We start from the raw sequence: 25,840 nt of genomic DNA, 5'->3' as shown, positions 1-25,840 counted from the left end.
CGTAAGACAATTTCGTCTTTCCATCCAAATTGTCTCCCTCCCTCCCTTCCTTCCCCCTCTTCGTTCATGTCGCAACGGGTTCTGCGTTTCTGTTGGAAAAGGCCTTCGTGATCATCCGCGACGTCACAAACGGAGAAGAAAAGAAATAGACCGCTGCACGCTTCAAAAAAGGGAAAAAGAAACACACGCGCTTTCCTATTTCTAACTGCTTACAGGTGTATCTGTGACAGCCATCCCGCTCTTGAACTGTTCTCACCAAACTTTAGCGTGAAGTAGCCTTCTGCCTACCTACACAGACCTCCTTCGATCTCCGCGCAGATGCTGCAGAAAATCAAGGCTGTCTTTACCGATCTCGATGGCACGCTCTACAATTCCGAGCACACACTCTCAGCGCGCACGGTGAAAGCGATCGCCGCACTGAAGGAGCGTGGTATTCCTTTCATTGTGGCCACCGGCCGTCCGTTTCCGGACGTCTTTGCCAACCTGGAAACTACCGGTCTAAAGCCGGACTTCATTATCACCAGCAACGGCTCCCGCGTGCACGATGCGAACCACGAGCTTGTCTTTGCCTGTGATTTGAACCCCGAGAGTGTCTGCCGTATTTTTCAGTTGCCGGCGGAGCTGGACGATGACGGCGTCGTGAACCCCATCTCCCCAACGCGCTGCATTCAGTACAATTTGAACTGTGGCGCACGTTGGCTGACAAATGAGCGCCGTGACGAAATTCGTGCGATGTTCCACCCCTCGCTGAACTATGAGGAGGTGGACCGCATGGCGCAGACGCCCGAGACGATCAAGGGCACTCACAGCATGTACGGCTGGGGCAAACATGAAGATCTTCTGTGCGTTCAGAGGTACATCCAGCGCGAACTCCCGGATGTGTCCTCGGCGTTTCCGCTCCCGCACATCCTTGACTGCTTCCCCAGCGGCAATCACAAAGGTGTTGCCATGCGAAAGGTATGTGAGCAGCTTGGAATTACGCCACGCGAGACCATCGCGTTTGGGGACGGGATGAACGATGTGCAAATGCTCTCGGAAGCGGGTCAGGGCTTCGTCATGGCCAACGCGGCTCCGATGGTGCGGGAAGCGACCAAAGGCCTGCCGGTGATCGGCAGCAACCGCGAAGACGCAGTGGCCGCTAAGATTGAAGAGTTGTTGGAGGCGGATGCATTCGCAGGCTAAACGCACACCCTCAAAGCTATAACCCCCAAAGTAGGCTCTCAAACCGACTCCTTTGCATACGGGATAATTTGGTCCAAGGGACCATCAAATTGCTTTCTTTCCTTTCCTTTTTATTGTTTTAGATAGCAACAGTCTTTATATATATATTGAGCTTGTCTTTTGTGGGCGACGATACACACACACGTACGTACATCTCTCTCTTTCTCAGCACATGTGTGTTTTACATTCGACTTTTGATTTCGTACCTTCTTTTCCCCCGAATCCGTATCAACGTTTTCATTGAAAGATGCGCCTTTCTTCTTTTTGTTTTTCGTCTTTCAATGCTTTGCCTACAGAAGCTATTGTGCGAGTCCGCACTGCCTTATACTCCTGACGGCAGGAAATGTATTCTTTGTTGTCGGCATGCAAGTGTCAACACGCACATCGACACACTAAAGCACTAGCAGGTGTACGCTGCGTTGTTAGTCGATTGCGGTTAAAGCGGTCTAATCTCATGTACTAAGTAATACTTACTAAATCCGATACAACGCAGGTTCGTCATCGAAGAAGCTGATGCGAACTCTCCCTCTCTCGTATTTTAACGTTGACGACGCGGTCGAATGACTAAAGTGACCAGCTACACACACTTCAAAAAACTAGGAAAAGAACAACAGTAGCGACATCGCTTCATTTCCGAAAGGTGGAGACCGCAGAGTGCCTTTTCAGTCGATTTTGACTTTTGCCGGTCGTTCCAATCAAGTTAAAGAATAAAGAGAAAAGCAGCGGCCGCGGTATCGCGAGTGGTGCAAAACCAATATTGATGCTCTGGAAACGATGCGAACGTTTGAATCCTTTATTTCGATTTTCTGCTTTTCCTCCTCTTGCGGACAACTTCTGATGTGTTTTGCTCTTCATATTTTGCTAGTCACGGTAACACTCCTACGTTAGTTTCGAAAAAAACAAAACAGGGGCTACCTTCTCCCCAACGCACCCGCACCACGTTCGTTTTCCACAATGACTATCAAGGCAGTCTTTGTCGACATGGATGGCACCCTCTTCGACAAAAGGCACCGTATAAGCCCCCGTTCCGTTGAGGCGATTCGTGCACTCAAGGCGAAAGGTGCGTTTTTTATCGTCGCCACCGGCCGACCGTTTCCTGACGTTTTCGGCACCCTCGGCAACGCGAACCTTCACCCCGACTTCATCGTCACCAGCAACGGTTCTCGCGTGCACGACGCGCAGCACGAAACGGTCTTCCAGTGCGATTTGGACGCAGAAGCGGTGTGCCGCATCTTTCAGCTGTCCCCGCACCTTACGGCGGAGGGCGTGGTGGACCCCGCTGCCCCAAAGCGGCAAATTTACTACAACGTCAACTGCAAAGATCGCTGGTTGACAAACGAGTGCCTCTCCTCCGTGCGAGCGGCGTTCCACCCGTCGTACTTGTACGAGCAGGTGGACCCCATGGCGTTCACGCCAGCGTCGCTGCAAGGCACCCATGGCATATGGGTCAGCGGAGCGCATGAGGATCTGAACTGCGTGAGGAAGTTTATCGAGCGCGAGTTTGACGGTGTCGTTTCGTGCACTTTTGCGCTGCCGCACATCTTGGACATCTTCCCCGCCGGGATGAACAAGGGAGTGGCGCTGGCGCGTGTGTGTGAGAAGCTGAGTGTTTCGCCCAGCGAGGCGATCGCCTTTGGGGACGGCATGAACGACCTGCAGATGCTGCGGGCCGCCGGCCACGGTTTCGTAATGGCGAACGCGGCACCGATGGTGAAGGAGGCGGCGACGGGCTTGCCTGTAATTGACTCCAATGATAATGATGGCGTCGCGAAGAAAATTGAGGAGCTCCTTGCTGCCGGAGCCTTTCAGTAGAGAAGGGGGCGTCCCCTCGGTTGTGCTTTCGTCTTCTCGCATAACGTACTGTAACGTGGTATCTGCAATTATCCTCTCCATTCTTACGTACGAGTATACGTGTATTTGTGCAGTGTACACAGCTTTCTTTCCCCATCTTTTTGTTGCTGAGTTTACAGGTCATAGTGTGATTTCTCTTGTAACAGAAATGTACGCTCGTCGTTCTCGACGATGAAAACCGAAGAGAAGGATCAAAAATGCTGTGCTGGTGCTTTCACTCCTCCCCCCGCTTTTCTTTCCCCCAAAAAGAAATAGTCCTCTCCCCACCAAAGGCCCCGCTTGCCCTTTTACAAACAACGCCTTTTAGCTTAAGCTATGCCGATTTATTCAGCGGTGCTCATGTCACGAAAGCGGATGGAAGAAGCGTCACGTATGACGTAGCTCTTTTTTTTCTCCTTTTTGATGCTGCACTCGACCATTAACGACTTTGTGCTTCTCTTTATCGGCTTGTCTCTACGCCGGCTCAGCCGCCTTTCACATGAACAGTATTGGTCTTATTACATTCCCTTTTTGCCCCCTATCTGTCTGCTCCCTAGACGCAGGCTTCCCTTTACAAATTGCCGACAACGCTCCAGGAAAAGGAATCGTTTACCACTCATCTCTAAAGAAGCCATTTATTCTTTTTTTTGTGCGCTTCGATTAAGGTCAGTGTTGGTCCAATCTGTGCTCCGCTTACAAGCGTCTTTACCGCGTGTTTTCACCCTGCCTTTTTGGGGGTTTAGGTGTGTGTCTGCTCGTGCTGCGGGCTACATTTGCAGACATGCCCATCAAAGCAGTCTTCACAGACATGGATGGCACGCTGCTGAACCCCAACCATCGAATCAGCGGCTACACCGCGAACATTCTCCGGGGCCTGAAGGACAAAGGCATCCATTTGATCGTCACGACCGGGCGGCCCTACGCAGACGTGTTCGCCACGATCAGCAAGTGCCGGCTCGAGCCGGATTTCATCATCACCAGCAACGGAGGGCGCATTCACGATGGGAGCCTTAACGTTGTGAGGGAGTGTAATATTCGCCCAGAGCTCGTCGCGAAGATTGCGCAACTGCGCGGGGTGTGGAACGAAAAGACCGGCGCAGTGGAGAAGAAGTTCGCCACGAACATCTACCGCGAAGCGGAGTGGCTGACCGACAAGTACGTCCCGCAGGCGAAGGCAGCGTTTAACGATGAATTTCCTTGCAATGCTCTCGGAGAGAAGTTCTACGAGTTGCAGGCGCAGGATTTAAAGGGCGTGCACGAGGCGTGGTTTCTCGGCCACCACCACGACCTCGAACCCCTCTACACGTACCTGAAGACGACCTTCAGCGGTGAGCTTTGCTGCACCTACTCGTTGCCCTACCTCATAGATTGTGTGCCGGTCGGTGTAACCAAAGGCAACAGTATACGAGAGGTGGCCGAAATGTTAAATGTCCAACTGGAAGACGTGGCATGCTTCGGTGATGGTATGAACGACGAATCGATGCTGCAGATCGCTGGCAAGGCGTACATCATGGAAAACGGTCAGCAAGGCTTAAAGGATGCGGTTCCCCACGCCGAGGTGATCGACTCTAACGCAAACGACGGTGTCGCCAGGAAGCTGGAGGAGCTCTTCTTCTCCAACTGAAGCGTAGCTGTTTTGCACGTAGTGTGCATTTGCTTCTTTTTTGTTTGTTTTCTGCCACACAACCATCCGAGATGGAGCAAACAATTAAAAAGCATTCCTAATTTAAAAAAAAAAGGGAGAAAAACATTACCCACAAAGTAGACGACTGCTCACGTGATCGGACGGGGCCGTGCGCGGTACTGGAGGCTCCCAACACTGTGTTGAATCATCAAATGGGAAAAACGCTTCCGCGTTGCTTGCTCCTCTTTTTTCTGTTGTTTTTGTTTTACTTGCTTTCAAAAAGTTGACGGTTTTCTTTCTTTTTTTCTCTCTCTCGCTGTCTTACGTATTAACTCTCGTCTGTTGTACGCTTCTTGCACAAATGTCTTCACACCAACAACAAAAAAAGAAAAACGTTTTTTTTCTTTCTCCTCTTTCCTTCTCTTTATTATGTCTCCTCGGCTGACCGCGTTGTGTTCGAGCACGATCGCATTGCGGTTATGAACTTCTCCCAGTTTTGGGTTTTTTCTTTGGTGTTTGCCTCTTAACGTTTGTTTTTCCACCTTTTTTTGATGAGTCGCTTCGTGCACGTTTTGTTTTTTCTTCTGAAGCGACATGATGCTGTCGCAGCGCGTCGATTCGCAAAGATAACTGAAAAAGAAGAATAATAATTAATAAGAGCGGTGCCACCCGAGGGCTTCTGAAAGTTGTTACTCACACTCACCCATGAAAGGGCAGGCGCCAGGCCGGAGGGGTGAAGGTGCTCCCCATTTATGTTTTCTTACACATGGCTGCGTATCCAATGCCTCCCGGCTTTGGGTCTCACCTACCGAGCGTTGTTTCGGTCTACTGGCAGATGCTTATATTTGCAACAGGACTTCTTCACTCTTCTGACCTCTCGATTCTTCCCAAAACACACCTCAATTAAAGAGGCACACGCGCGCGCCTCGGATCGTCTTGTGCTGAGGGTGTTCTCTTGACGACGCTCAGCTTTACTGCCGTACAGCCGGTGATGTGCGTCTCGCCGCGCCAGCGGTCTTTCTCCACAGATTTTACTATCCTACTCTCCGTGCAGTATTCTCCGGAGTCATGTCCATCAAAGCAGTCGTCACGGACATGGACGGCACGCTGCTGAACCCGGCGCACCAAATCAGCGACTACACCGCCAGTGTTCTAAAGCGGCTGAAAGAGCGGGGCATTCATTTTATCGTTGCCACGGGCCGCCCCTACGGGGAGGTGATCCAGACGATTCGCAAGTGCCAGCTGGAGCCGGATTTCATCCTCACCAGCAACGGAGGCTGGCTCCACGATGGCGGGTTCAACGTGGTGCTGGAACACAACATCCCTTCCAATCTCGCACAGAAACTTGTGCTCCTGCACACCCTCCCGCACCCGGAAGGCGGCAACGCGGCAGCAAAGACATTTGTGACGAATGTGTACCGCAACACGGAGTGGCTGACGGACCGGGATGTGCCGGAGATCAGCGGAGGCCTGCATAAGAACCTTCCGTGCACCGTTCTCGGAGAGGACCTGTACGCCTTGCCGACGGAGGAACTGCAGGGAGTGCATCAGATTTGGTACTACGGCGAAACGGAAGAGTTACGTGCGGTGAGCACCCAACTCAGCGCGACCTTTGGAACTGATCTCTGCTGGACCTTCTCTGCGCCGATGATGATCGACTGTGGTCCTGTCGGGGTGACGAAGGGCAACGGCGTTCGTGAGGTCGCCGAGATCTTGAAGCTGCGCCTCGAGGATGTCGCGTGCTTTGGCGACGCGCTAAACGACGAGTCGATGCTGCAGATTGCCGGCAAGGCGTACATCATGGAGAACGGCCAGCAGGAGCTGAAGGACGTGATCGCCCATGGCGAGGTGATCGGCTCTAACGCAAATGACGGTGTGGCCAGGAAGCTGGAGCAGCTCTTCTTCTCGTCTTAAACGTAAAAAGACGCAATCCACGTCTGGTATTCTTTCTCTCTCTCTCTCTCTCTTTTGGTGCGTGGGGACGCAGTGCGTTGACCCGCAGTAGATTTGCTGGGTGCTACGGGATTGTGTCACAGGCACACTATCGCTGAAACGCAAGTATGAGTGATGTCATTCTGTTGTAGAAACAGTTACATATATATAAGAAACAGTAACGCCGCATCGTTGCGGTAGAATCTCGATGGCTTTCACATCACTTGAAGAATCGATATAATGAGTGACAGTCGTCTTTAGAAAAAAGAAAAACTGTTGTTGAAAATGCAGTGCTTGTAGCGACCGGATTGCTCCACAGCAGGTTTCATTGTGCGTAAGCCTGCCGTCTCCCTTCCCATCTTTTTTGTTCTGTTTTCTTTTCGCGTTGTGCTTCGCGGTTTCCCGCCTTCAATAATAATAATAGTAATAGTAATAACAGTGCCTGGGGTTTTTCCTCTCTTCTTCCGGATTCGTTTGGTGATCGCGTTGTCTACGGAGGCTTTCCCTTCTCGCATTCACATTCGTTCACCGTCCCCATCTTCCTCATGCACGCCAACGTTGCCAGCTACGCGGCCCACCTCGCCAACCGCAAAGCGAAGAGCGTTCACGTCCACCGAGGCGCCAATCCCTACAAGCTGGTCGCCTGCGACTTGGATGGCACGCTGCTCAACAGCGAGCACTCCGTCTCCGATTTTACCCGCACCGTCCTCTCGCAGCTGCTCGCACGCGGCGTGCACCTGATTTTCGCCACAGGTCGCCCCTTCACCGATGTCTACCGCATTAAACGGCGCCTCGACATCTTTGCCGCCGCCAAGGTGATCGCGACGCCCGGTGTGCAAGTGGTGACGCCCACCACGCAGACCCCCGTCGCCCGCATTGGCCCCGACTCCGTCGGCGACGCCAGCAGCAGCAGCAGCAGCCCCACGTATGGGACCATGGTGACCGGGGACCTGCCGTACAGGCCGGAAAGGATCGTTCCCCGATGCTTCGCCGTGACATCGAACGGCGCGTGCATCTACGATGAGGCGAACGAGCGCATTTACGAGCGCGCGATGGACCCGCGTGTGGTGCGGGAGTTGTACAACATGTTCGTCGACGATCCGCAGGTGAACGTGAACGTGTTTCGCGTCGTGGACGCGGCGGAGCGGCAGAAGCAGGGATACACGAACCCAAGTGATCAGCCCGACGACCAGGCGAGTGAGGAGTGGATCTGTCGTTACCCATCAGACCTGGAGGCGGCGCTGTACAAGGAGTCAAAATTTGTGTTTCGCGTGGTGCCGGACATCGAGAAAACCTACCCCGTGGATCACGTGAGCGAGGTGTTTTTCCTCTGCTACGACCCGCCACGCTGCGCACGGGCAGAGGCGGAGATTGTCGAGCACATGAAGGAGTTTGTGGAGAAGATCGGCGCGCCCGAGGCGGCGGTGCGCGTGGCCCCGTCCACGACGTACTGCCTGGATGTGGTGCCCGTGAACGTGAGCAAGGCATCTGCGTTAGAGCAGGTGATCAAGGACCTGCATCTCACGTGGCAGGACGTCATCGCTTTTGGCGATGGGTTGAATGACGTGGAGCTGCTGTCCTCGGTTGGCAAAGGCTGCATAATGGGAAACGCCAGCCCGCGCCTGAAAGCGAAGTTGCCCGACTTGGAAGTAATTGGTATTAACGACGAGGATGGCGTGGCGTGCAAGCTGTGCGAAGTGTTTGGCCTCGATGCTGAAAAGGGAACGTAAAAGACACGAAAACCAAAAAGCCCACACAAGACTCCTAAAGCCAAAATGCGCGTCATTTTTCCGGAGAAACAATACAACTATTCTGCACCTATTATATATTTATTTATTGCCCATTATTTGTCATCACAATCGTACGGAAAGAGAAAACAAAACTTACACGCGCTAGACGTGTATGATGTGTGAGAAACAGTGTATCGTATCGCGTCCCAGTACCTCTAAGCGAAGGTGAAGGACTGCTCTTTTTACTTTGTTTGCACATAACTACCCTTCACCATCAGCTTGTGTTGTTGCTTTCCTTCCTTTTTTATTTCGTACGCACTCCCAAGTTATTCTTTTGAGGTTGAGTTGATTTCCTGCAGATGTCAGTGTCTCATCTGTCGCCTTTACTGCGTAACCCTCTCTTTCAAACAAAGGGAAAAGGTAGAATAATACAACTGGTTGGACTCGCGCTTCTGTTGCTCGGCAGTCTCTCACGCAGTTGATTTCCCATTTTGCGTTGTTTGTTTGCGCTTTTTGCGGGATGAGGTGATCCGCTGTTTTCCACCGAATGATCCTTTTTTTATACTTTTCTACTATTGACAACAAACATATCTATCTCCTTTTCCCCTAGGTATCGACGCGTTATATGTACTGTCGCTTACCCCCAGAAAAAATAAAAGGAGCTACATTACTTAGACATACATCGTTACGGCAGGAATCCATAACAATCATAATTCGTATAGTCCTTCGATGACTCCGACATTTTCGTTTACTGGTGTGCCCATCTTGCTGTGATAGCCGCTTTGAGAACAAAAACATCATTTCTGTTGCCTTCGTTGACGCTGATCGCCGCGGTATCTTCTGTATGGTTGCTCCCCGCGCTTCAATAAATGGTGGCACTGTTAATATTCGACGTTTACGCGTAAGAATGCTCGACAGACCGCAGTGCATCGATCACGCATTGTGCCGTCATGCATTGGCTTTGTCTTTTTCAACTGCGAACTTCTCTTACTTTCTCCATGTATTGTATGAACCACTTTCCACGCGTGCGGCGCCCCGTACTTCTTCAACGCATTCACTGATCACGAAACTTGAACCCTTTTTTTTTCTACTGTTGTGGATGTGCTGGTTGTGAAATCTCTTTCGCCATTTTCAGTTGTTCCTCTATCGTCCTCAGAGACGTCTCTCGTCAAAAGCTTTAAACGACACCTTTGAAGGCTGTCAAAAGATCGTTTCCAGGTCTCTCGCACACAAACAAGGTTAAAAAAAAAATCTGGTCTTCTATTGAAGATGCTACGACGTTTTTGAGCGACTGAGGTAACACGCGACACAACTGATCATTGCGTCTTCAATGCACCTGTACTTTGAAAACGACAGCCTTGTGTTCGTTTAAACAATAGCGGTCGTAACTCGTAATTTTTCTCCCTTCTGATTCTACCACAGCAGCAGACTTTTCTTCCCTTTTCAAGCATTCGGGTTTTCTACGGTTAAGTGTATTCCTCCATCATGTCCACCACAACGCCCCCGTTTCGCATTGTGGCTTCCGACATGGACGGCACGCTGTTGGACAAGGCACACAGTATTACACCGTACACCATGGAGACGCTCTTCCAGCTCTCCGTGCGGTACGGCGTGAAGTTCATCTTCGCCACTGGGCGGCACCACTTGAGTGTGCACGCCGCACGTGAGACCCTCGCGACCTACTTTCACCAGCGCTATCAGGAGTACCATGCGAAGGCGCTGGTAGAGGTGGCAGCACACCCTAGCGCGCAAGCCGCCGTCGATGCCGCGGTGCCCGGCTTCTACCTTGTCACCTCGAACGGTGCCCGCATTCACGATCCGGACGGGCGGCTGATCGTACAGCACAACCTCGACCCCGAAGTAGTGCGGGCCCTCTACACGCAGTACGGCCTGCCTTACATCTCCCGTCACGGTCCTGCGGTCGTAAAGGGGCCCGCCCTCGGCTTCTCTTCTTCCACCCCCCAAATTGTCTCGCAATTGGCGCACAACGGCGAAGCTGGTGCGGCGGGCGTCGATGGCAGCCACGCAGAGGATCACGTCATCGTATCCGCCTACACCACCGATCAGTGGTACACCACAGCGCCTTTTATGTCGTTGGAGGAGGTAGAGAAGAAGTTTGGCGTGCGTCCGTACGTCGTGCCTTTCGATGCGGCGGACCCCGCCAACGCCGCCCGCAGCGTGTTCGACGAGTTTCCGGTAGAGGATGTGGGGAAGCTGTACTTCCGCAGCTCCGACAAACACATCCTGGACTGGATAGAGCAGAGCATCAAGCGACAGTTTGGCGATCGCGTCGCCGTGGCGCTGTCCTCTCCTTGCTGTCTGGATGTGATGACGAGTGGAGTCTCCAAAGCAAGTGCATTGAAGGAAATCGTCGACAGCGTCGATGTGCAGGCAGCACAGCGGCACGCGATGCCCCTCTACACCATGCACGACGTCATCTCCTTCGGCGACAGCATGAACGATGAGGAGATGCTGGCGGCCGCCGGAAAAGGGTGCGTGATGCGCAACGCCCAGGACCGCCTGAAGAAGGCACTGCCGCAATGCGAGGTAATTTTGTCGAACGAAGAAAACGGTGTAGCGGCGAAATTGCGTGAGGTGTTTCACATGCCGGTTGAGGTGTCGATGGGAGGGGCCGAAACGGTGTACAGCGCCGTCATGCTCCCACGGTGATGCGTCGGGATCCCTGCACACCCCTATCAAAATACTAAATCGGAGTGCCAGCATGCAATGATCTGGAAGAGTAGAAAAGCGCAGCTGTAGAAGAGAATAAACTCATTTTTACCACCCGCTTTCCGAAGCCTTACGAGACCTCGCGAGGCGAAGTGGTGATACCCTACTCGAAGTCGGATACGCAAATGGACCAGCAGCGCCTGCGAGAGAGAGCGAGTGATGGTACCCGCTCCCCTTTCTTTTTTGTCTGTTAATGCGCGACAGCATCGACTGGGGGAATAACTGAGAGAAAAAAAAATGTCTTTCCTGTCACCCTTCGTTTTTCATTCGTACTTCTCCTACGACTTTTTTTTGCTCCTTTCGCTTGTTTCCTCCTCACTTGTGTGTCGACAAAAAGGAAACCTTTTTTTTTTCAGGAGGTCGTGACTTTTCTCGTGTAATCCTCTGAGCAGGCGTATATCCACATCTATAGGTTCTGCTACTGGAATGTAAGCAATATACGCGGACGACAGGAGAGTTTCGTTTGATAGAATGAGAAGCTACGCTGCAATGACGGCCGTCTCGTACGTGCGATGGTCCGCCAAACGTGGGTTTAAAGTTAACGTAAGGGTGACTCGAGTGCGGCTTTGGCCCGCAACGGCGTCTAAACTCGCCTCCCTTTCCTTGGGCTACTTCGTCGTAGCCTCCAAAACTATGAAGAAATAACGGTGTAGTTTATGGAGTACTCGTAACCGGCAACATGCGTAAGCAGTGGTGCACAGCTGTGTTTACCGGCTTTGCTGCAGCCGAACAGGCACTAATTCGGTGAAGCGAGTGCCGGAAGTGTTATGCGGGCACTAAGGTGTGCTGACCGTCAGTGATGCCGTGCGTGCAGCTTGCGAGTCGGTGTCTCGATTGGCGACGCGTTCCTTTATGCGAAATCCCTCCTCCTCGTGCAGCTGTTTTCTCTTCCCTATATCGACGGCGACACCACGTCCGACCCCATCGCCTCCACCTTTCCAAAAACGAGTCCTCTAAAGGTCCAATAGACATAACGGTAAGCTTTTTTTCCTAGTGTGGTGGGGCACCGTACTACATTGGAAGTGTATTCATATGCCAGCGGTGTAAACCGCAGCGTTGTACTGGTGCATTCTCACGCAGGTGGTGTCCGCCGCAATGATTCCACAGTGGCTCGCAATTCTTGCGAGTCTGTTTTCGAGTCCCGCTGACGGTCGGGAAACTGCGCCGGACAGAAACGCTGGTGCCGCACCCCGTGCCGTCCCAGATGCAGAGAGGAGAGCCGCTGTGGCGGCAGCGTCTCCGGAGTCACAGCGTCTCAACTACACAGAAGCCAAAAACGAAGCGCCTTCACCGAAGCTCTTGCTGGTACCAAAGTCGCATGCTACCGCGCGGGCGAACGGCAAAGCCGCTCTTCCGTCTCCGTCATCCGCCACACAGCCGCCTGCCACCGCACAGCCGCACAGCAAAGCGCCTTCACCGAAGCTCTTGCTGGTACCAAAGTCGCATGCTACCGCGCGGGCGAGCAACAAAGCGCCTCCACCAGTTCCGTCTTCGGAGCCCAAGCCGCCCGCTACCGCACGGAAGCAGAAGGTCTACTTTCGACCGGCTGACACATTTCTGTCAAGCATTGTCTGTGGCACGGATTTGATCTCTCTGCATCATCCGAGGATCGATGACTTCATTGGCCCTCGCGGCACTCTCCCGCAGCTGCCGGCGATCCCTGACATCTTCGTGTCGAGCGCCGATGTCGGATCAGGCAGTCCAAATAGGTGCGATAACACCCATAAGGACAAGATGGACGACATCGGCATACACAGCACTGAACATGTATCAAAACTGGCCTATGTAGGTTGCTTTGCACCTCACCTCGGCGTAGAGCTGCGTTGCGAAATCACCAGAAGTTTTTTCGAACTGGTGGCTGCGAGCGGTGAGGGTGGCTTCTCGGTTGAAGAGGCAGTGCGCGAATCGGTCCGCCAGCCAAAACGGCGGCGTAAGAAACCGGGCTGTGGGCCGCAGCTTATGGAAGAGGCGTGGCGCGTGAACACACCTTTGAATCCCGAGGTATTACGTTTGTGTGTGCAGGCGAGGGTGGCGCAGCCCGTGCAACGATGGGGGTTGCAAGGGTCTACTGCGCCGAACTCGCAATACATTTCCATTGCTGCGCTGACTCGCCCCCGACCAGACTCAGAAGAAGGAATAAAGGGATGCGGTACCGTCGACCTCGTGGCCTCTCCCGTATGAGGGGAGCCTCCTTGTGGACGCGGACGTCGAGCGGGCGACGTACGAGGGCATCACATCCGTGTTGTACAAGGGCGACATCGTGGTGGTGCTTGTCCCGCTCAGTTCCTTTGCCAGCGAATGGCGTCAGCACTGCGTCACGCACACACAGAATCCTGCGTCTACTGACGATTTTGAAGCGGAGGTGCAGGAGGTGGTGAGGAAGCTGCCCGCGGAGTGGCGGAAACTTGGGTGCGTGCCGCAGCTGGCGCTCGTCGAGGGCGTCTTCTTGAGAGAGAATGTGGCAAAGTTATCGCTGTATCCGCCCATTTTGCCACGCGGCTACCACGGCATGTCTCTGCAGTCCTTCCCCCGCTCCGCCATCGCACTGGAGGGGGATACATTCTACGTGAAGAAGATGTCGCGGATTAGGGGAGCGCAGATGGAGCTGGATGCGGTGAAGGGGATCCACCAAACACGATTTGCCGACACCTTATTCGACCCGCGACGCTCGGCAGAGAGCAGCGCCGCCTATGTGCGGAGTGTGCAACATGCTTCGCCCAACGCCGTACCCGTTCTCTTTGGGAGTTACATGAACCAGTGGCAGCTGAGCGCCGTGAGGGGTGTGCTGCTCGCTGCCCACCCTCCACTGGCCGCGAGGATGGACGCGGTTCGTGTGCCGAGCATAGTGTTGGTGGAGGGACCGCCTGGCACCGGCAAGACGCAGACCATCGCCATCTCTATCCTCAACTCACTGCACAACAGCCGCTGTAGAGGAATGGGTGTCGGAAAAGTACTGGTGTGCACCCCGTCCAACTTCGCCGTAGATGAGGTACTGCTGCGTCTGCACAAGCTTCTGAGCGACACCGACAGCAACGACCTGAATGAGTTGTCGCGAGCGACGATTCAAGGGTGGGAGTTGCTTCGAATTGGTCTGAGGCACAAGGTCGATTGGGCGGTGCTACAACTCCGCCCATGCGTCTTCCTCGATGATCGAGTGTGCGCAAAAATGGAGAAAATGGGAATACCGCGCGAGAAGCAGTCACAGTACTGGCGGCTGCGGAAGAAAATAGAACGTGAACTGGTGAGAGACGCCGCTGTCGTTTTCACGACGTTGGGTTCGCTGCACCGCGTAAAGAAGATCAACCCGTGGGTCACCTTCGACGCCGTCATTGTCGATGAGGCCTCACAGTGCACGGAGCCGGCGGTGCTGCAGGCTCTGCGGGTGGCAGGTGAGCACAGCGCCGTTGTGTTGGTCGGCGACTCGAAGCAGCTGCAGCCCACCATCCTCTCCAGGGAAGCGAGTCGGTGCGGCCTGCGCCGCAGTCTGCTGATGCGCATGCTGGCCTGCGGGCACAAGTCCTTCCTGCTGCGCACGCAGTACCGCATGCACCCCGACATCTGCGCCTTCCCAAATGCGTACTTCTACGACTCGAAGCTGGAGACGCACAGCAGCGTACACCTGCGTGCTCGCGGCAGCGACAACGAAGCCCCCGGCTTGATGAGCGACGACACGGCGTCCGCAGTGGCCCCAGCGCACGATCCGGCCAACTTGACCATCGCGCAGCGCCTCGGCCGGTGTCCGCGCTTCATCGTGAGAGACATCACGCAGGGTGAAATGGAAGTGAACGAATGCCGCTCTTTGTTTAACATGAAAGAGGCGGTTGCCGTGGTGCAGTGCATGCGACAGTTGCGCATCTTTCTGCATCTCTCTGAGAGAGACATGGCGCCGCAGCTCGGCATCATCACCTTCTACAATGCACAGAAGGACCTTATTCTTTCCTTGCTGACGCCTGAGGAGCGGCAGAGTGGGCTGCAGGTTGCGTCGGTGGACAGCTTTCAGGGAAAGGAGAAGCGCATCATTCTGCTGAGCTGCGTGCGGACCGTGACGAACTCCGGCGCTGCTCTTGGGTTCCTCACACACTGGAATCGGCTGAACGTTGCGCTGACGCGCGCGCAGGACTTGTGCGTGTGCTTCTGCCAGTGCAGCTGGATCAAGCGTTTGCGCAGCGGCACGGACACCGCAAGCGTCGCTGCTGCGGCATGTGAGACGTACACGCTGACCACAATCGACAGCACGAAGGAAGAGGTGGTGCGACAGCTGGATGCACATGATCTGGATTCTGGAGCGCTGTGCTCGATGCTCGCACACGCGGAGGAGCATGACGTTGTGCGAGTGCGTCCAGTGCGGTGGTCGCCAAGTCATCTGCCTTGAGCTGCAAAGGTAGTTCACGCAAGTGTCTCTGAGCCGGTGCTGGTGTGAAGGGCTCGTGGTAGTGTACGACCACGAGTATTGTGTGTGTGTGTGTGTTTGTGTGTGTGTCGTAAGCATCAAAGCGCTAAGCAAGCTTGTATGAGCTTGACGACACGCGAGTGCGCCAGACCGTACCCACACTTTCAGATAGGCTGAACGAACAAATGAACAAGCCGCACGTGGGAAGGAGCGCTGCTAAGAGCTGCCCATTCCGTCTACGCACAACAGCGTCGCCTGCGTGTGTGCAGCGGCTCTCGTGTACTTCCTTCCTGGTGATCTTTCGTTTCAACGCTGAAACCTCCAATTCCATTCCCCCTCTCCACATCGCTTTGGTGGCGAGTGAAGGGTTTAGGTGCTTTAGAGGTCACGCAATCGTTGTTTCTCTTTCTTAAATGTTGAGAGAAAACATATCTCCGTGTCAACGGCCTTTTGCTGTTGGAACATAAAAAATCCACGCAATACCCCGGAGATTGCCTCCTGGCCGAATGAGAATTCACGCTGCAATGACGGCCGTCTCGTACGTGCGATGGTCCGCCAAACGTGGGTTTAAAGTTAACGTAAGGGTGACTCGAGTGCGGCTTTGGCCCGCAACGGCGTCTAAACTCGCCTCCCTTTCCTTGGGCTACTTCGTCGTAGCCTCCAAAACTATGAAGAAATAACGGTGTAGTTTATGGAGTACTCGTAACCGGCAACATGCGTAAGCAGTGGTGCACAGCTGTGTTTACCGGCTTTGCTGCAGCCGAACAGGCACTAATTCGGTGAAGCGAGTGCCGGAAGTGTTATGCGGGCACTAAGGTGTGCTGACCGACAGTGATGGGACGCAAGCGTGCTATGACCCTTTTTTATACTTCCGGGAACGAGAATGTGACACTGGCGCTGGCAAACGACCAGGCAAAAACAAGTGTGCCTCTCTCCTGCATGTGTCGAAGGACCGCTTCAGCAAGGAAGGTTGCTTGATCGTAGCAAGCTTTGTCAACGTCCTCATTGGTCTCTCGTAAAAGCGTCAAGTTCGTTTCTACGTGATGAAAGACATTCAGCGGATACTTTTGCAGTATCTTTTTTTTTGTTTTGCTTTTCCGCCTTCATCGCCTCCCCTGCTTTTCCCCTTCGCTCCTCTGTGGCACCCACCAACACATTACCACCACGGAGCACACAAACAAACAGAAATCCATTGCCTGCTTTAGTCTCGGAGCAATTGTTTTCTCTGCACCCCTCTTCTCCAACAGAGATACAGAGAGACCCCCAAACGCTAACGGATTTTCGCAGACAAACAAGTCTTTTACTTACATACACACCTTCTCTGCACCTCTTGTTTTTTGTTGCTGGTTTCGTGCTTCTCATCTTCGTCGTTTTCACACACACACACGCACACCACCTTCTAGCTCCTCCCTCTCTTGTATTCGTCGTTGGTTGATTATCTGGCATTTTTCTTTCTTTTCTTTTACTCCCACAAAGATGTTGCACGAAAACGGAAACTCTGTCCCTCAAGGACAGCCGCCGCATCAGCAGCAGCAGCAGCAGCAGCAGGATGTGAGGAGCGGGAGCGAGAGCTACACCGGCAGCTCCGGCTCCTACACGGAAACCGCAAGCCAGCACCACCCACCGCAGCCGCAACAGCCAGAAGCCACCGTGCCGCGGTCCGCGTCAAGGGCACACCGAAATGATCACTCCCGCGTGGTGCAGCCCACCTCCAGCCCCTCGCCTCAGCGCCAACCACCGGCGGAGCAGTTCAACGAAGGAGGGGAGGACCAGGACAGGGACAAGAAAAGCCGCAGCAAGCAGGGAAAGGGCAAAGCGCGGCACATGGTGAACGCCGCACTGAGCGCACCAGCCGCCCGCATGCGCGCTGTCTCCGCCAGTCTTGCCGGCCGCGACAGCCAACGGGTCACCATCTACGTCTTTTTCGCCGTCGCCCTCATCCACTTGCTCTTTGTGATCTTGTCCTGCACCCTTTCTCAGATCGACATCGAAGGCGGTGGCTGCTTAACCTTCTGGGGCTACAAGCAGAACTGCGACAGTGTGAGCTATACCATCCGCACGGAACTGCTGCGCAACTGCGGAAAGCTCCGCTCTTCGCTACGGGCCGGTGCGGCCTTTTCAATTCTGTCGATTCTCACCTCGACGGCTACGGTGGTCGTGGCTTGGCTGATGTGCAACCGTCTTCGCCACGCGGACAACTCCACACGCCGTCAGAGTCGATACCGTGACGTGGACGCAGGAACGCTCGGCACCAACGCCAGACAGGAGGAAGGCAATCACAGCAGCAGCAACAACAATCCGGAGCCGACCTTTAACCCAGGTCATCTAAAGCTGGCAACCATCATCATCGTCGCAATCAGCCTGGTGTTGGAGCTGATCGCTTGGGCGGTTATTGCCGGTGTCGGACCGCAGAACCACTGTGATGCGTCGTACTACATCTCGAATGCCGGCACCTACGGCGTTGGATTTGGTCTTGGTCTCACCGCGTGGATTATGGAGATCATTGTTTATGTGGTGTACATCGTGGTGGTGTAAGAACGTGAACGAGTTTGATGTCCCTTGGTGGTGATGCACCCTATTCTCGCTGTGCGCCTGACTGTTTCCTAGCAGTCGCCATATTTTCCCTATTCCCCAAGCATTGTAGACCTGACACAGAGCGTTGTTCTCTCCCTTGTCCTCTCAAGACCCGTTTCAATGAGTGTCTTGTCGCACTGTTTTGTAACGCGCTTTAGTTTGTTTTTTTATCGTGTGTCCTGTGTGGAGTCACGCGTGTGTGTACATATATATTTTCTCTTTCATATTTTTGCTGATCATCTTTCGCAATGGTTGAAATAGACTCTCTTCTTTAGTCTCGTGTCAACAGCGCCCCCCTCCCCCTTTTTCGTGGCGACCGCGTATGAACTTTTCTTTTATTGCTGTTGTCGTCGTTACTGTCGAAGACGCCTTGTGTACCTGTACCTATTGTGTGTGTGTGTCTGTGTGTGCATGTGTGTGGTGAAGCTGTGCTTTTTTGTTTAGGAAGTGTTCGAGTGCACCACATTTTGTATTATTTTTCTTCTCCCTTCGCTACCTTTTTCTTTTCTTTTATTAGTGCTGCAGTTGGTGTGAGGGAGTGGCGCTTGCGTGGAGAGCCCTTCTATGAGCCCTCTCCGCATTCAGTGAGCGTCCGACGATTTCCGTTGTTTATTACTATTATGTTTCCCTCCTCCTCGGAATGAGGAGGAATGTACTCAAAAGGCAAAGAAGTGTGGATGTAAGTCGTAGAAGCCAGCGGGCTTCGAGTAGACTCGCGGTACGTGGATGTGAAGTGCTGCGTGATGGGTAGCTATTGTACTTCTGCAAACAAGACAAAAAAAAAAAGCCTCAGGGACATGGAAACAAACAAACAAGAAACGTCACCCGCGTTCAATGAAAAGGGGAAAAGACGGAATGCGGGAGATGGGGTATTGTTCTTTGCACGCTGGGGATCGTATCCCACGGCTGCTCTACCGCTCAGCGCGTAACGTGCGACGGTCGGGTGAGCATTGAGTGATGGTGTTTTCTTCCTCCCATCTTTTGCATTGAACCTCGGAGGGTCAAAACGGCAGTGCGGCGTGCAAGAGGCGGTGTCGAATGGACGGTGGTACACAACGACGCTTTGTGCTGGCGCCGTGCTGTGGCCGCAAGGAGACGAAAACTGCCCGCCGTTTTCCCAACAGCCCACTGCTTTATTTCCGGAGTAAAAAAGGAAAATAATTCCTGCCATCATGTACTATTCTTCTCCCCTTTTCAAACCTTATGCTATTCTCGTTTATTACTGTTATTGCGCTTTGCGGAACCTTCAATCTGAGCATCTCAGCTTTTCTTCGCACCACAAGCGCCATCATTTTTATCATACCGTGGTGGATTCTTTTCTTTCTTCTTCTGTAGATCTGCGCATTCCACCGTACTCGAAGTCGCTGGTTTGTCCCTTCTTTCTTCCCAATTCTAACATCAGCGACCTTGTCCTTGTAGAACGTCGGTCTGTACGACATACCTTTTTGCGGACACCTCGACACACACACACACACTCAAAAGAAAAAGAACACGTAAGTATATATATCGAGGGCACGCGACGGAGCGTCACTGTGCAAATCCATGTCTCAGATAGCACGCGCAAAGAAGATGTTTGACGACATCTCGTCCGACGAGGAGTCCAACGGCAGCGGCGCCGCTGTGCCATCCTCCGGTGTGCCAGCGCAGCACGCCGATCCGCAACCTGCCGGCGCTGGTGCAGCGCGTGCAAACAAGGCGGAGTCTCTCATCACCTCTGAGCGCGCGGAAGCGGACGCGAACGCATTCGTGCCGAAGTCGGCCTCCGCCTCGCAGGCGCGTGAAGCGCAAGAGGTCGATCAAAGTCCGCAACGGGAGAGTCCCGCAACAAACAGCGCGGAGGAAGCGCCGGGGGCCACGATGGTGACGCGGGTGGAGGTCTCTCCCCCGCCGAAGGAGGCACCGACACGACAAGCAGCGCCGTCCGACGTGACCAAAGAATCGGCGACGGCGAAACGACTGAGGGTGACGGCTGATGCAACGCCCGCCAAGTCGGCAGCGGTGGCGGCAGGTGCGTCCTCGTACAGCACACCAGCAACCGTCTCGAAGCGCCCCGCAGAGCGAGAGGAGAGGGAAGCGGCAGGCAAGCCACGTGGCGACTCGAGTGTGCGCAAGGACCGGAAGGGTGGCGGCGGCGGCGCCTCGGCAAAGAAAGAATTTCGCTACAAGGAGCGAGAGGAGGTGCAGGACGCCGCCGCATTCAGCACCACGGCGAACCGCAACGAAAGCCGCATGCACCGCAACGCGCGGCAACGGGAGGAGGAAGAGATGCAACACTCGCCCTACTCCACCACATCGAATCAGAGGGCGACGGCCGCGCAATTAGAGTTTTCACGCGAGGAGGGGCACCCGGACCACGCCGGCCACGCCGCGCTGCTGGGCCAGCCAACCAGCGATGAAGAAAGCGAAGTGGAGGACTTTCCTTTTGCGAGTTACGTGTTTCCCCGTCTTGACCCAGCGCTGGCGGACTACCAGGGCAGCCACACCGCCGTTGGAGCGACGAAGCGCGGCGAGGAATGCCCGCCCAACGCGTGTGAGCGCGGCCTGGCGTATCTGATGGTGACCGACATCCGCATGGCCGTCTATCTGGGTGTCTTGTTTCTCTCCATTGTTTTTTTGATTGTGTCGATCCCGACTTCGCAGCTGGACATGATCGGCAAGTCGTGCTTTACCTACTGGGGCTTCAAGAGTGACTGCGATGTCGCCCGGTACACCTATACTCGGCCGATGTACCCCTGCGGTGCGATTCGCACACGTCTCGGTGCCGGCGCCGCGTTTTCCATCATTACGTTGATGATTTATGTCGTGAACCTCACCGCCACGGTCATCGCGATCTGCTGCCTCAAGCACTCGCCGCACAAAATCTCGCTTACGTCTCGTGTGGTGGTGGGTGCCGTCGGTCTGATTACGGTGGTGACCCAGCTGATCTCGTGGGCGGTGATCGCTGGCATTCACTCCTCGCACTACTGTCTGCCAGCTAGCTTTCTGGCGTATGGTGTGGGGTTTGGCTTGAATGTGACGTCGTGGATTCTCAACTTGCTCGGAGTTGTTTTTGTGATTGCTGTTCCCTCTCGACTGGTAAATCGACACCAACGCTCGTAGCAGGCGTGTACCGAGCGGGGAGATTGCCGTGGCTGCGTATTCGCAGTACTAGAGTTTGAGCTTTGATAAGTTTTAAATGCTATTTGCGCGTCTTCGTTACCTTCACTTCGCTGTGGTTGCTGATCCCTCTCTTTTCGTATCACTTTGACCCCGTCTTTCTCTCTCTTGTTTTACTTGTATGAATGGACGATCATGCAGAGAGCTGTACTACTTTTTTTTTTCTCTCGTTCTGTTTGTTTGTTTCCTCTTTTTCTTTTGGTTTTGGAGCCAACGTTTCGCATGGGAGGGAACTGCTGTATGCGTGGCGCCACGATATGCAGCTGTTGTCGTCAACAGCGAAGTGTCCCACCACCCCTCCCCACCTTGCAACGACGTTGTTGCTCTCTTTCTCTCGTCCTCACCTCCTTTTTTCCCCCATCTTGTATTATTCCTTGTTTCCGTAACACCTGTTTTGATGCCGATGCTATACTCAGCGAAGAAAAATTGGAAACGAAGAAAGAGGTCATCTTCGTGAACTAGTTACTAATTGCGGCCGAAAGAGCCGTTGCAGCGGTGCGTAGGCAGCTGTCCACTGCTGCTTTCCCGTGTGCGTTGCAGACGTTATCCGCTAACTCCTTTTTGAAAAGAAAAAAAGTAGTTTGATGTCCTCAAATATGATATGTAACGAGTGTGCCGTGCGTGCAGCTGGCAGAACCGCCATCGCTTTTCGACAGCACATCTTCCATTCGAAATCCCTCTTCTTTCGCCAACCCTCCTCTTTTCACGATACCGGTAACGTTCTGAGTAGAAGCAAAAAGCTGTTTCCCCCTTCTCATTTTCCCTCCCTGTTGCAGTATATATGTTCATCCTCCACTCTCGATAAATATATATTTATATACTCACACCTTCTAGATTCTGTGCGCTTTTAGGCACCTCTGTGCTGCAACTTCCACTTCGTTGCCATTTGCGTCCCCCTTTTTTTTGCTTGATAGGTGGTTTCGCTCCTCTCCGTCTCCTGTAATTGTCGTAAATCGTTCTGTTCTCCTCTCTTGTATTCCGTAGATTCGACCGACCTTTCAGCTGCCCCGGCTGCGCCGTCGACGGGGTGAAGTTATCAATCGAATTTCAAAGTATATATTTATAAACAAAGTGTGAGGTGTTTTCCACTTAAAAAGGGAAAACGCAGCCAAATTAAGATTTTAAAAAGACACCTGCTTATTCAGAGCATCACTTTTTTCTTATTCTTTCATTTGTTCAGCGAACTTTTCTTATCTCTCTCTCTCTCTCTGCCTTCACGTTTTTAAGGCTCCTCAACATTTTATATGACGCGTGGTCGTTTTCCTTGTTTTGTTTTCTTGTTATTTTTTTCAAATACATATATATATATTTCGTCACAAGACTGTACCCCTCTGCGGTGGCAGCTGTGCCGTGAGAATTTGTAAGAGAGCTGCATTGAAGTGCCGTTTCTCCTGGTGGTTGTTGCCGGCGTGCACCTCGACGGAACGTGAAACCTCGACCCAACTGCGCATCGCTCGAAGCGTATGAAGCTGTATTGTATCGGACGACACCTCTACTCGGTTCTTTTCGCTGTTGTTGCGTTTGTTGCCGCCTGCGAGTGAGCGTGCGGACTCGTGTGTTTTTCGTCGTCCTGTGTTCAGCGTCTCTATCTGCTGAGCATCATAATAAAACGGTTTCTGCCTGTCGTTATCATATGTGCATCCTTCCACCCCGAAAGCCAAAGCAAGAAAACTTCAGGAAACAAAAATGGCAGATTCAGGCAGAAAGATACGACAGACGCCGTCGGTAACGTCGCCCACGTTGCGATCACCGTCATCGCCGACCGCAACCGGGGCTGTAGGATCTCCAAGCTCACCCCTTTCCCGCCAATTCGCGCACGCGCCGTACCTCAGCACGAACAATATCCTCGCCACGGAGGAGCTAAACGCTGCGGAGTACGAAAGCATGATGGCCCGCGGAAAGCGTCGCGACGGGGCGACATCGGGATCGCCGACGTCGAGCGCCAACACTTCGCACAACGCCACCTTCAGCAGCTCCCCAACGAAAAGCAACGCGGTGGCGGGGCTGCCACGGGGGAAGAAGAACGTGTGCCGACACTTTCTCAACGGGAACTGCAATCGAGGCAGCTCCTGCCGCTTCTATCACCCCGGCTCGATTCATCGAGTCATCACGCCAAGCCACCCACGGACGCCGACGCAGCGGCCGTTGACGCCGCTGGCGGATCTGGCCATGCAGAAACAGCAGCAGACGAGCGCCTTCGCCAATGCGTCGCCCATCCACAGCCCGTACCTCGGGCCCTCTGTGGGCATGCTGAACTTGAACGAGGCGTCGCCGGTACTCTCCCGATCCATTCCGCGACAGGTTACCGAGAACGTCGTTACGAGCGACAACAACAGCTCTCACGTGTCGCCGCCGAGTTCGCCGGCCACCTCCCACGCCCAACGCGTCTCGTGCGGCACGGTGAGCGGTCCCATCTCTTCTTTCACCGCGCAGCCCGCGCTGTCCAGCCCTTCGTCTGGGCCGCAGGTGGGTCTGGGCAGCGGCAGCAACGGGGGCGGCAACTCGACCACGCGCAAAACCGCACCTCTCCAAGGACTTCCCTTATTGATGCTGCCCGAGTGCGCGGCGCGTGTGCCGGGCGGCGAGGCAGACGACGGCAACTCTGCCGGTGCGGTGGACTCCACCGGGTTGAGTTTCCCGCACAGTCCCACCACCCCCAGGTCCTATCGGATGCCGGTTTACCGGATTGGCCCTCGTACCGGCGGCGTGGCTTCCAGCCCACCACAGCGCTCCAGCGCTTCGAATACGGTGCCGTCGTCGAACAGCACCAGCGTGCGGCAGGATGGGAGTGACTTCATCGTCGGGTTCGCACCCCAACCGCCGCAAGCGCAAGCACCTGGCTCACAGATTGAGTACTCCCTGACGTCACCACCGTCCGTAACGGTTACGCGCAACAACCCCTACGCCTATCCTGGAAATCAAGGCGGTGTGCTGAGGCAGCCCAAGGCACCGATGAGCCCTTTGAAGCGCTACCCTGCCAGCTTCCAGAATACGTAACGGGAAGTACAAAAGAGCGCGAGAGGGAGAAAAAGACGGAGAGGTAGTCAACAGAGATGACCCTTCGTCCTATTTTTCTCGGTGTAATGACCTGTGCCTCGTGGGGATCAGAAATGCTTTTCCTTGTCACTCGAGGCGGATGCTTTATTTCCATTTTGTTTACCCTTTCCTCCACAGCGAATTCTTCCCTCCCGTCTTCCCCCCCCCGTCGCCTCCTCCCCTCTCTCTCTTTTTTATTCCTGCGCAGCTCCTCCTCTTCGACTTCGTTTCTCCAATGAATCTGCACACGTTGCGGCGAAATGAAAGAGTAACGTTGGTGTTTCGTGCTTTTGTATTTCATTCATCGATTCTCAAGCCACGCTCTTTTGCGTGGAGTGGCGTGTTGATTACCTTCATACGGAACTGTTTCTTTTGGCGCAGTCTGGAACTCTTTGTTGTTGCTATTGTTTCTATTTCGTATCGTGAGAATGCTGCTCTGCGAGATCCTGGTTTTCAGGGAAGCTTGACATCCGAGAATAAAAAAATCTATTTTGGGTACTCCCTGTTGTATCAGTAACATCTCACACACTTTTATTGTCGTTATCACCCACCAACTTTTTCTTTTCTTCTTCTTTTTTCCCGATTTCGGCTCTGGTACTTGTGCTTTCTTCTTTGAGTGACGCGACTCTTCTCTCTTATTATCCCGTCAGATTTTCTGTTGTTGTTGTTATTTTCTGCACATATCGTTGTCTTCCCTTTCGCCATCGTTGTCACGTGTGGGGCACGCACCGCGATGGTGAATTTCTCCGCACACTGCTAAGGTTGTAACGGTTGGTTTTGGGGTTCTTTTCTCTGTTCTTATTTCTCTATTTGCCTTGCTGTTGAGTGGCGAAGAGTACTTCAGCGTTGCCTCTCGTCTAACGCCCTTTCCAACCCGTATTTTCCCCCTTTTCCAGTGCTGATCGGTGGGCTTTTGTGATCGTTTAAAGAGACGCCGCCCCGTTTTTTCTCTCCTCTCCTCAATTTGTATTCCTACCGGCCCGCGAACCCGCAGCCACCTGCTGGAGTTTTTATCCTCCGTCAACCTCCTCGGTGACCATGTTCGCTGCTTTGTCTTTCCAAACTGTTGGTGACACTTCTCTCTCCCTTTTCGTGTTTCTTTGCGTACGCGTCCCTTCTCCTCCTGCTTGTTTGAGTCTTCTTCTTCTTCCTCTGGTTGTTGTCGTCGGCATTCGCTTTTCTTTCCCTCGATTATTTTTCTCCTCTTTATTCGTTTCAATCGACCCTTTTCTCTTCGTTAAACTGTATAATTGAACCTATCAAAATATATATCTCTACTTTTCTTTGTGTTTCTTCTGGTTTGCTTTGAACCGAACGTAAATAAATACAACCGCCGCTTTTGTCTTCTACTGAAGTGCCGTTGATTATCATTGGAGTGTCACACAGTGTCTGGATTTGTTATCCTTTATGAACAGTACTGAACAAATGTCAGCGTACTATCGAAAAACGACGTGCAACAGCTTCACAATTCTAACAATTTTCTTCTTCTTCTTTAAGAATACCTGAACCTATTTTCTCTTCCTTTCAAAGCCAACGGCGAGAGTTGGGGTCGTTGAACCAAGCTGGCAAAAAGAAAAACACGCTAATGTAAAGGTGGTATGTTAGCTGTTTTTCGTT

The 25,840-nt window shown here is 53.4% G+C and overlaps 10 protein-coding genes across 16 annotated transcripts; all 10 read left to right on the top strand.

The window, feature by feature from the left end:
• Window positions 1-100: 100 nt before the first annotated feature.
• On the top strand, window positions 101-1,182 carry ABB37_01680 (haloacid dehalogenase-like hydrolase-like protein; the record flags this gene model as incomplete). Its single annotated transcript, XM_015798279.1, has 1 exon — window positions 101-1,182. The coding sequence occupies exon 1, from the start codon at window positions 319-321 to the stop codon at window positions 1,180-1,182; it is 864 nt and encodes a 287-aa protein (XP_015663799.1). The 5' UTR covers window positions 101-318.
• A 903-nt stretch (window positions 1,183-2,085) lies between these two features.
• On the top strand, window positions 2,086-3,033 carry ABB37_01679 (Haloacid dehalogenase-like hydrolase putativehaloacid dehalogenase-like hydrolase-like protein; the record flags this gene model as incomplete). The annotated part of the gene is made up of 1 exon (XM_015798278.1): window positions 2,086-3,033. Exon 1 carries the CDS (start codon window positions 2,176-2,178, stop codon window positions 3,031-3,033), a length of 858 nt encoding a protein of 285 aa, XP_015663798.1. The 5' UTR covers window positions 2,086-2,175.
• A 505-nt stretch (window positions 3,034-3,538) lies between these two features.
• ABB37_01678 (putative haloacid dehalogenase-like hydrolase) lies at window positions 3,539-4,675 on the top strand (the record flags this gene model as incomplete). Of its 3 annotated transcripts, none has more annotated exons than XM_015798277.1 (1): window positions 3,539-4,675. In XM_015798277.1, exon 1 carries the CDS (start codon window positions 3,833-3,835, stop codon window positions 4,673-4,675), a length of 843 nt encoding a protein of 280 aa, XP_015663797.1. In that variant the 5' UTR covers window positions 3,539-3,832. The 3 variants fall into 3 exon arrangements, with proteins under 3 accessions (XP_015663797.1, XP_015663796.1, XP_015663795.1); XM_015798276.1 differs by having other exon boundaries at window positions 3,608-4,675; XM_015798275.1 differs by having other exon boundaries at window positions 3,614-4,675.
• A 908-nt stretch (window positions 4,676-5,583) lies between these two features.
• On the top strand, window positions 5,584-6,589 carry ABB37_01677 (putative haloacid dehalogenase-like hydrolase; the record flags this gene model as incomplete). Its single annotated transcript, XM_015798274.1, has 1 exon — window positions 5,584-6,589. Exon 1 carries the CDS (start codon window positions 5,744-5,746, stop codon window positions 6,587-6,589), a length of 846 nt encoding a protein of 281 aa, XP_015663794.1. The 5' UTR covers window positions 5,584-5,743.
• Window positions 6,590-7,030: 441 nt separating this feature from the next.
• On the top strand, window positions 7,031-8,337 carry ABB37_01676 (haloacid dehalogenase-like hydrolase-like protein; the record flags this gene model as incomplete). Of its 2 annotated transcripts, none has more annotated exons than XM_015798273.1 (1): window positions 7,031-8,337. In XM_015798273.1, exon 1 carries the CDS (start codon window positions 7,153-7,155, stop codon window positions 8,335-8,337), a length of 1,185 nt encoding a protein of 394 aa, XP_015663793.1. In that variant the 5' UTR covers window positions 7,031-7,152. The 2 variants fall into 2 exon arrangements, with proteins under 2 accessions (XP_015663793.1, XP_015663792.1); XM_015798272.1 differs by having other exon boundaries at window positions 7,037-8,337.
• A 1,134-nt stretch (window positions 8,338-9,471) lies between these two features.
• Window positions 9,472-11,007, top strand: ABB37_01675 (hypothetical protein; the record flags this gene model as incomplete). Of its 2 annotated transcripts, none has more annotated exons than XM_015798271.1 (1): window positions 9,472-11,007. In XM_015798271.1, the coding sequence occupies exon 1, from the start codon at window positions 9,823-9,825 to the stop codon at window positions 11,005-11,007; it is 1,185 nt and encodes a 394-aa protein (XP_015663791.1). In that variant the 5' UTR covers window positions 9,472-9,822. The 2 variants fall into 2 exon arrangements, with proteins under 2 accessions (XP_015663791.1, XP_015663790.1); XM_015798270.1 differs by having other exon boundaries at window positions 9,759-11,007.
• A 937-nt stretch (window positions 11,008-11,944) lies between these two features.
• ABB37_01674 (hypothetical protein) lies at window positions 11,945-15,439 on the top strand (the record flags this gene model as incomplete). Of its 2 annotated transcripts, none has more annotated exons than XM_015798269.1 (1): window positions 11,945-15,439. In XM_015798269.1, the coding sequence occupies exon 1, from the start codon at window positions 13,643-13,645 to the stop codon at window positions 15,437-15,439; it is 1,797 nt and encodes a 598-aa protein (XP_015663789.1). In that variant the 5' UTR covers window positions 11,945-13,642. The 2 variants fall into 2 exon arrangements, with proteins under 2 accessions (XP_015663789.1, XP_015663788.1); XM_015798268.1 differs by having other exon boundaries at window positions 12,026-15,439.
• Window positions 15,440-16,626: 1,187 nt separating this feature from the next.
• Window positions 16,627-17,992, top strand: ABB37_01673 (hypothetical protein; the record flags this gene model as incomplete). 2 transcript variants are annotated; one of them, XM_015798267.1, is made up of 1 exon in its annotated part: window positions 16,627-17,992. In XM_015798267.1, the coding sequence occupies exon 1, from the start codon at window positions 16,934-16,936 to the stop codon at window positions 17,990-17,992; it is 1,059 nt and encodes a 352-aa protein (XP_015663787.1). In that variant the 5' UTR covers window positions 16,627-16,933. The 2 variants fall into 2 exon arrangements, with proteins under 2 accessions (XP_015663787.1, XP_015663786.1); XM_015798266.1 differs by having other exon boundaries at window positions 16,642-17,992.
• A 1,302-nt stretch (window positions 17,993-19,294) lies between these two features.
• Window positions 19,295-21,130, top strand: ABB37_01672 (amastin-like protein; the record flags this gene model as incomplete). The annotated part of the gene is made up of 1 exon (XM_015798265.1): window positions 19,295-21,130. Exon 1 carries the CDS (start codon window positions 19,574-19,576, stop codon window positions 21,128-21,130), a length of 1,557 nt encoding a protein of 518 aa, XP_015663785.1. The 5' UTR covers window positions 19,295-19,573.
• A 786-nt stretch (window positions 21,131-21,916) lies between these two features.
• ABB37_01671 (hypothetical protein) lies at window positions 21,917-24,184 on the top strand (the record flags this gene model as incomplete). Its single annotated transcript, XM_015798264.1, has 1 exon — window positions 21,917-24,184. Exon 1 carries the CDS (start codon window positions 22,874-22,876, stop codon window positions 24,182-24,184), a length of 1,311 nt encoding a protein of 436 aa, XP_015663784.1. The 5' UTR covers window positions 21,917-22,873.
• Window positions 24,185-25,840: the final 1,656 nt, after the last annotated feature.

The sequence above is a fragment of the Leptomonas pyrrhocoris genome (genome assembly GCF_001293395.1).
Source record: "Leptomonas pyrrhocoris isolate H10 chromosome Unknown, whole genome shotgun sequence".
Taxonomy (NCBI): domain Eukaryota; phylum Euglenozoa; class Kinetoplastea; order Trypanosomatida; family Trypanosomatidae; genus Leptomonas; species Leptomonas pyrrhocoris.
This window is presented reverse-complemented; position numbering and strand designations above follow the sequence as displayed.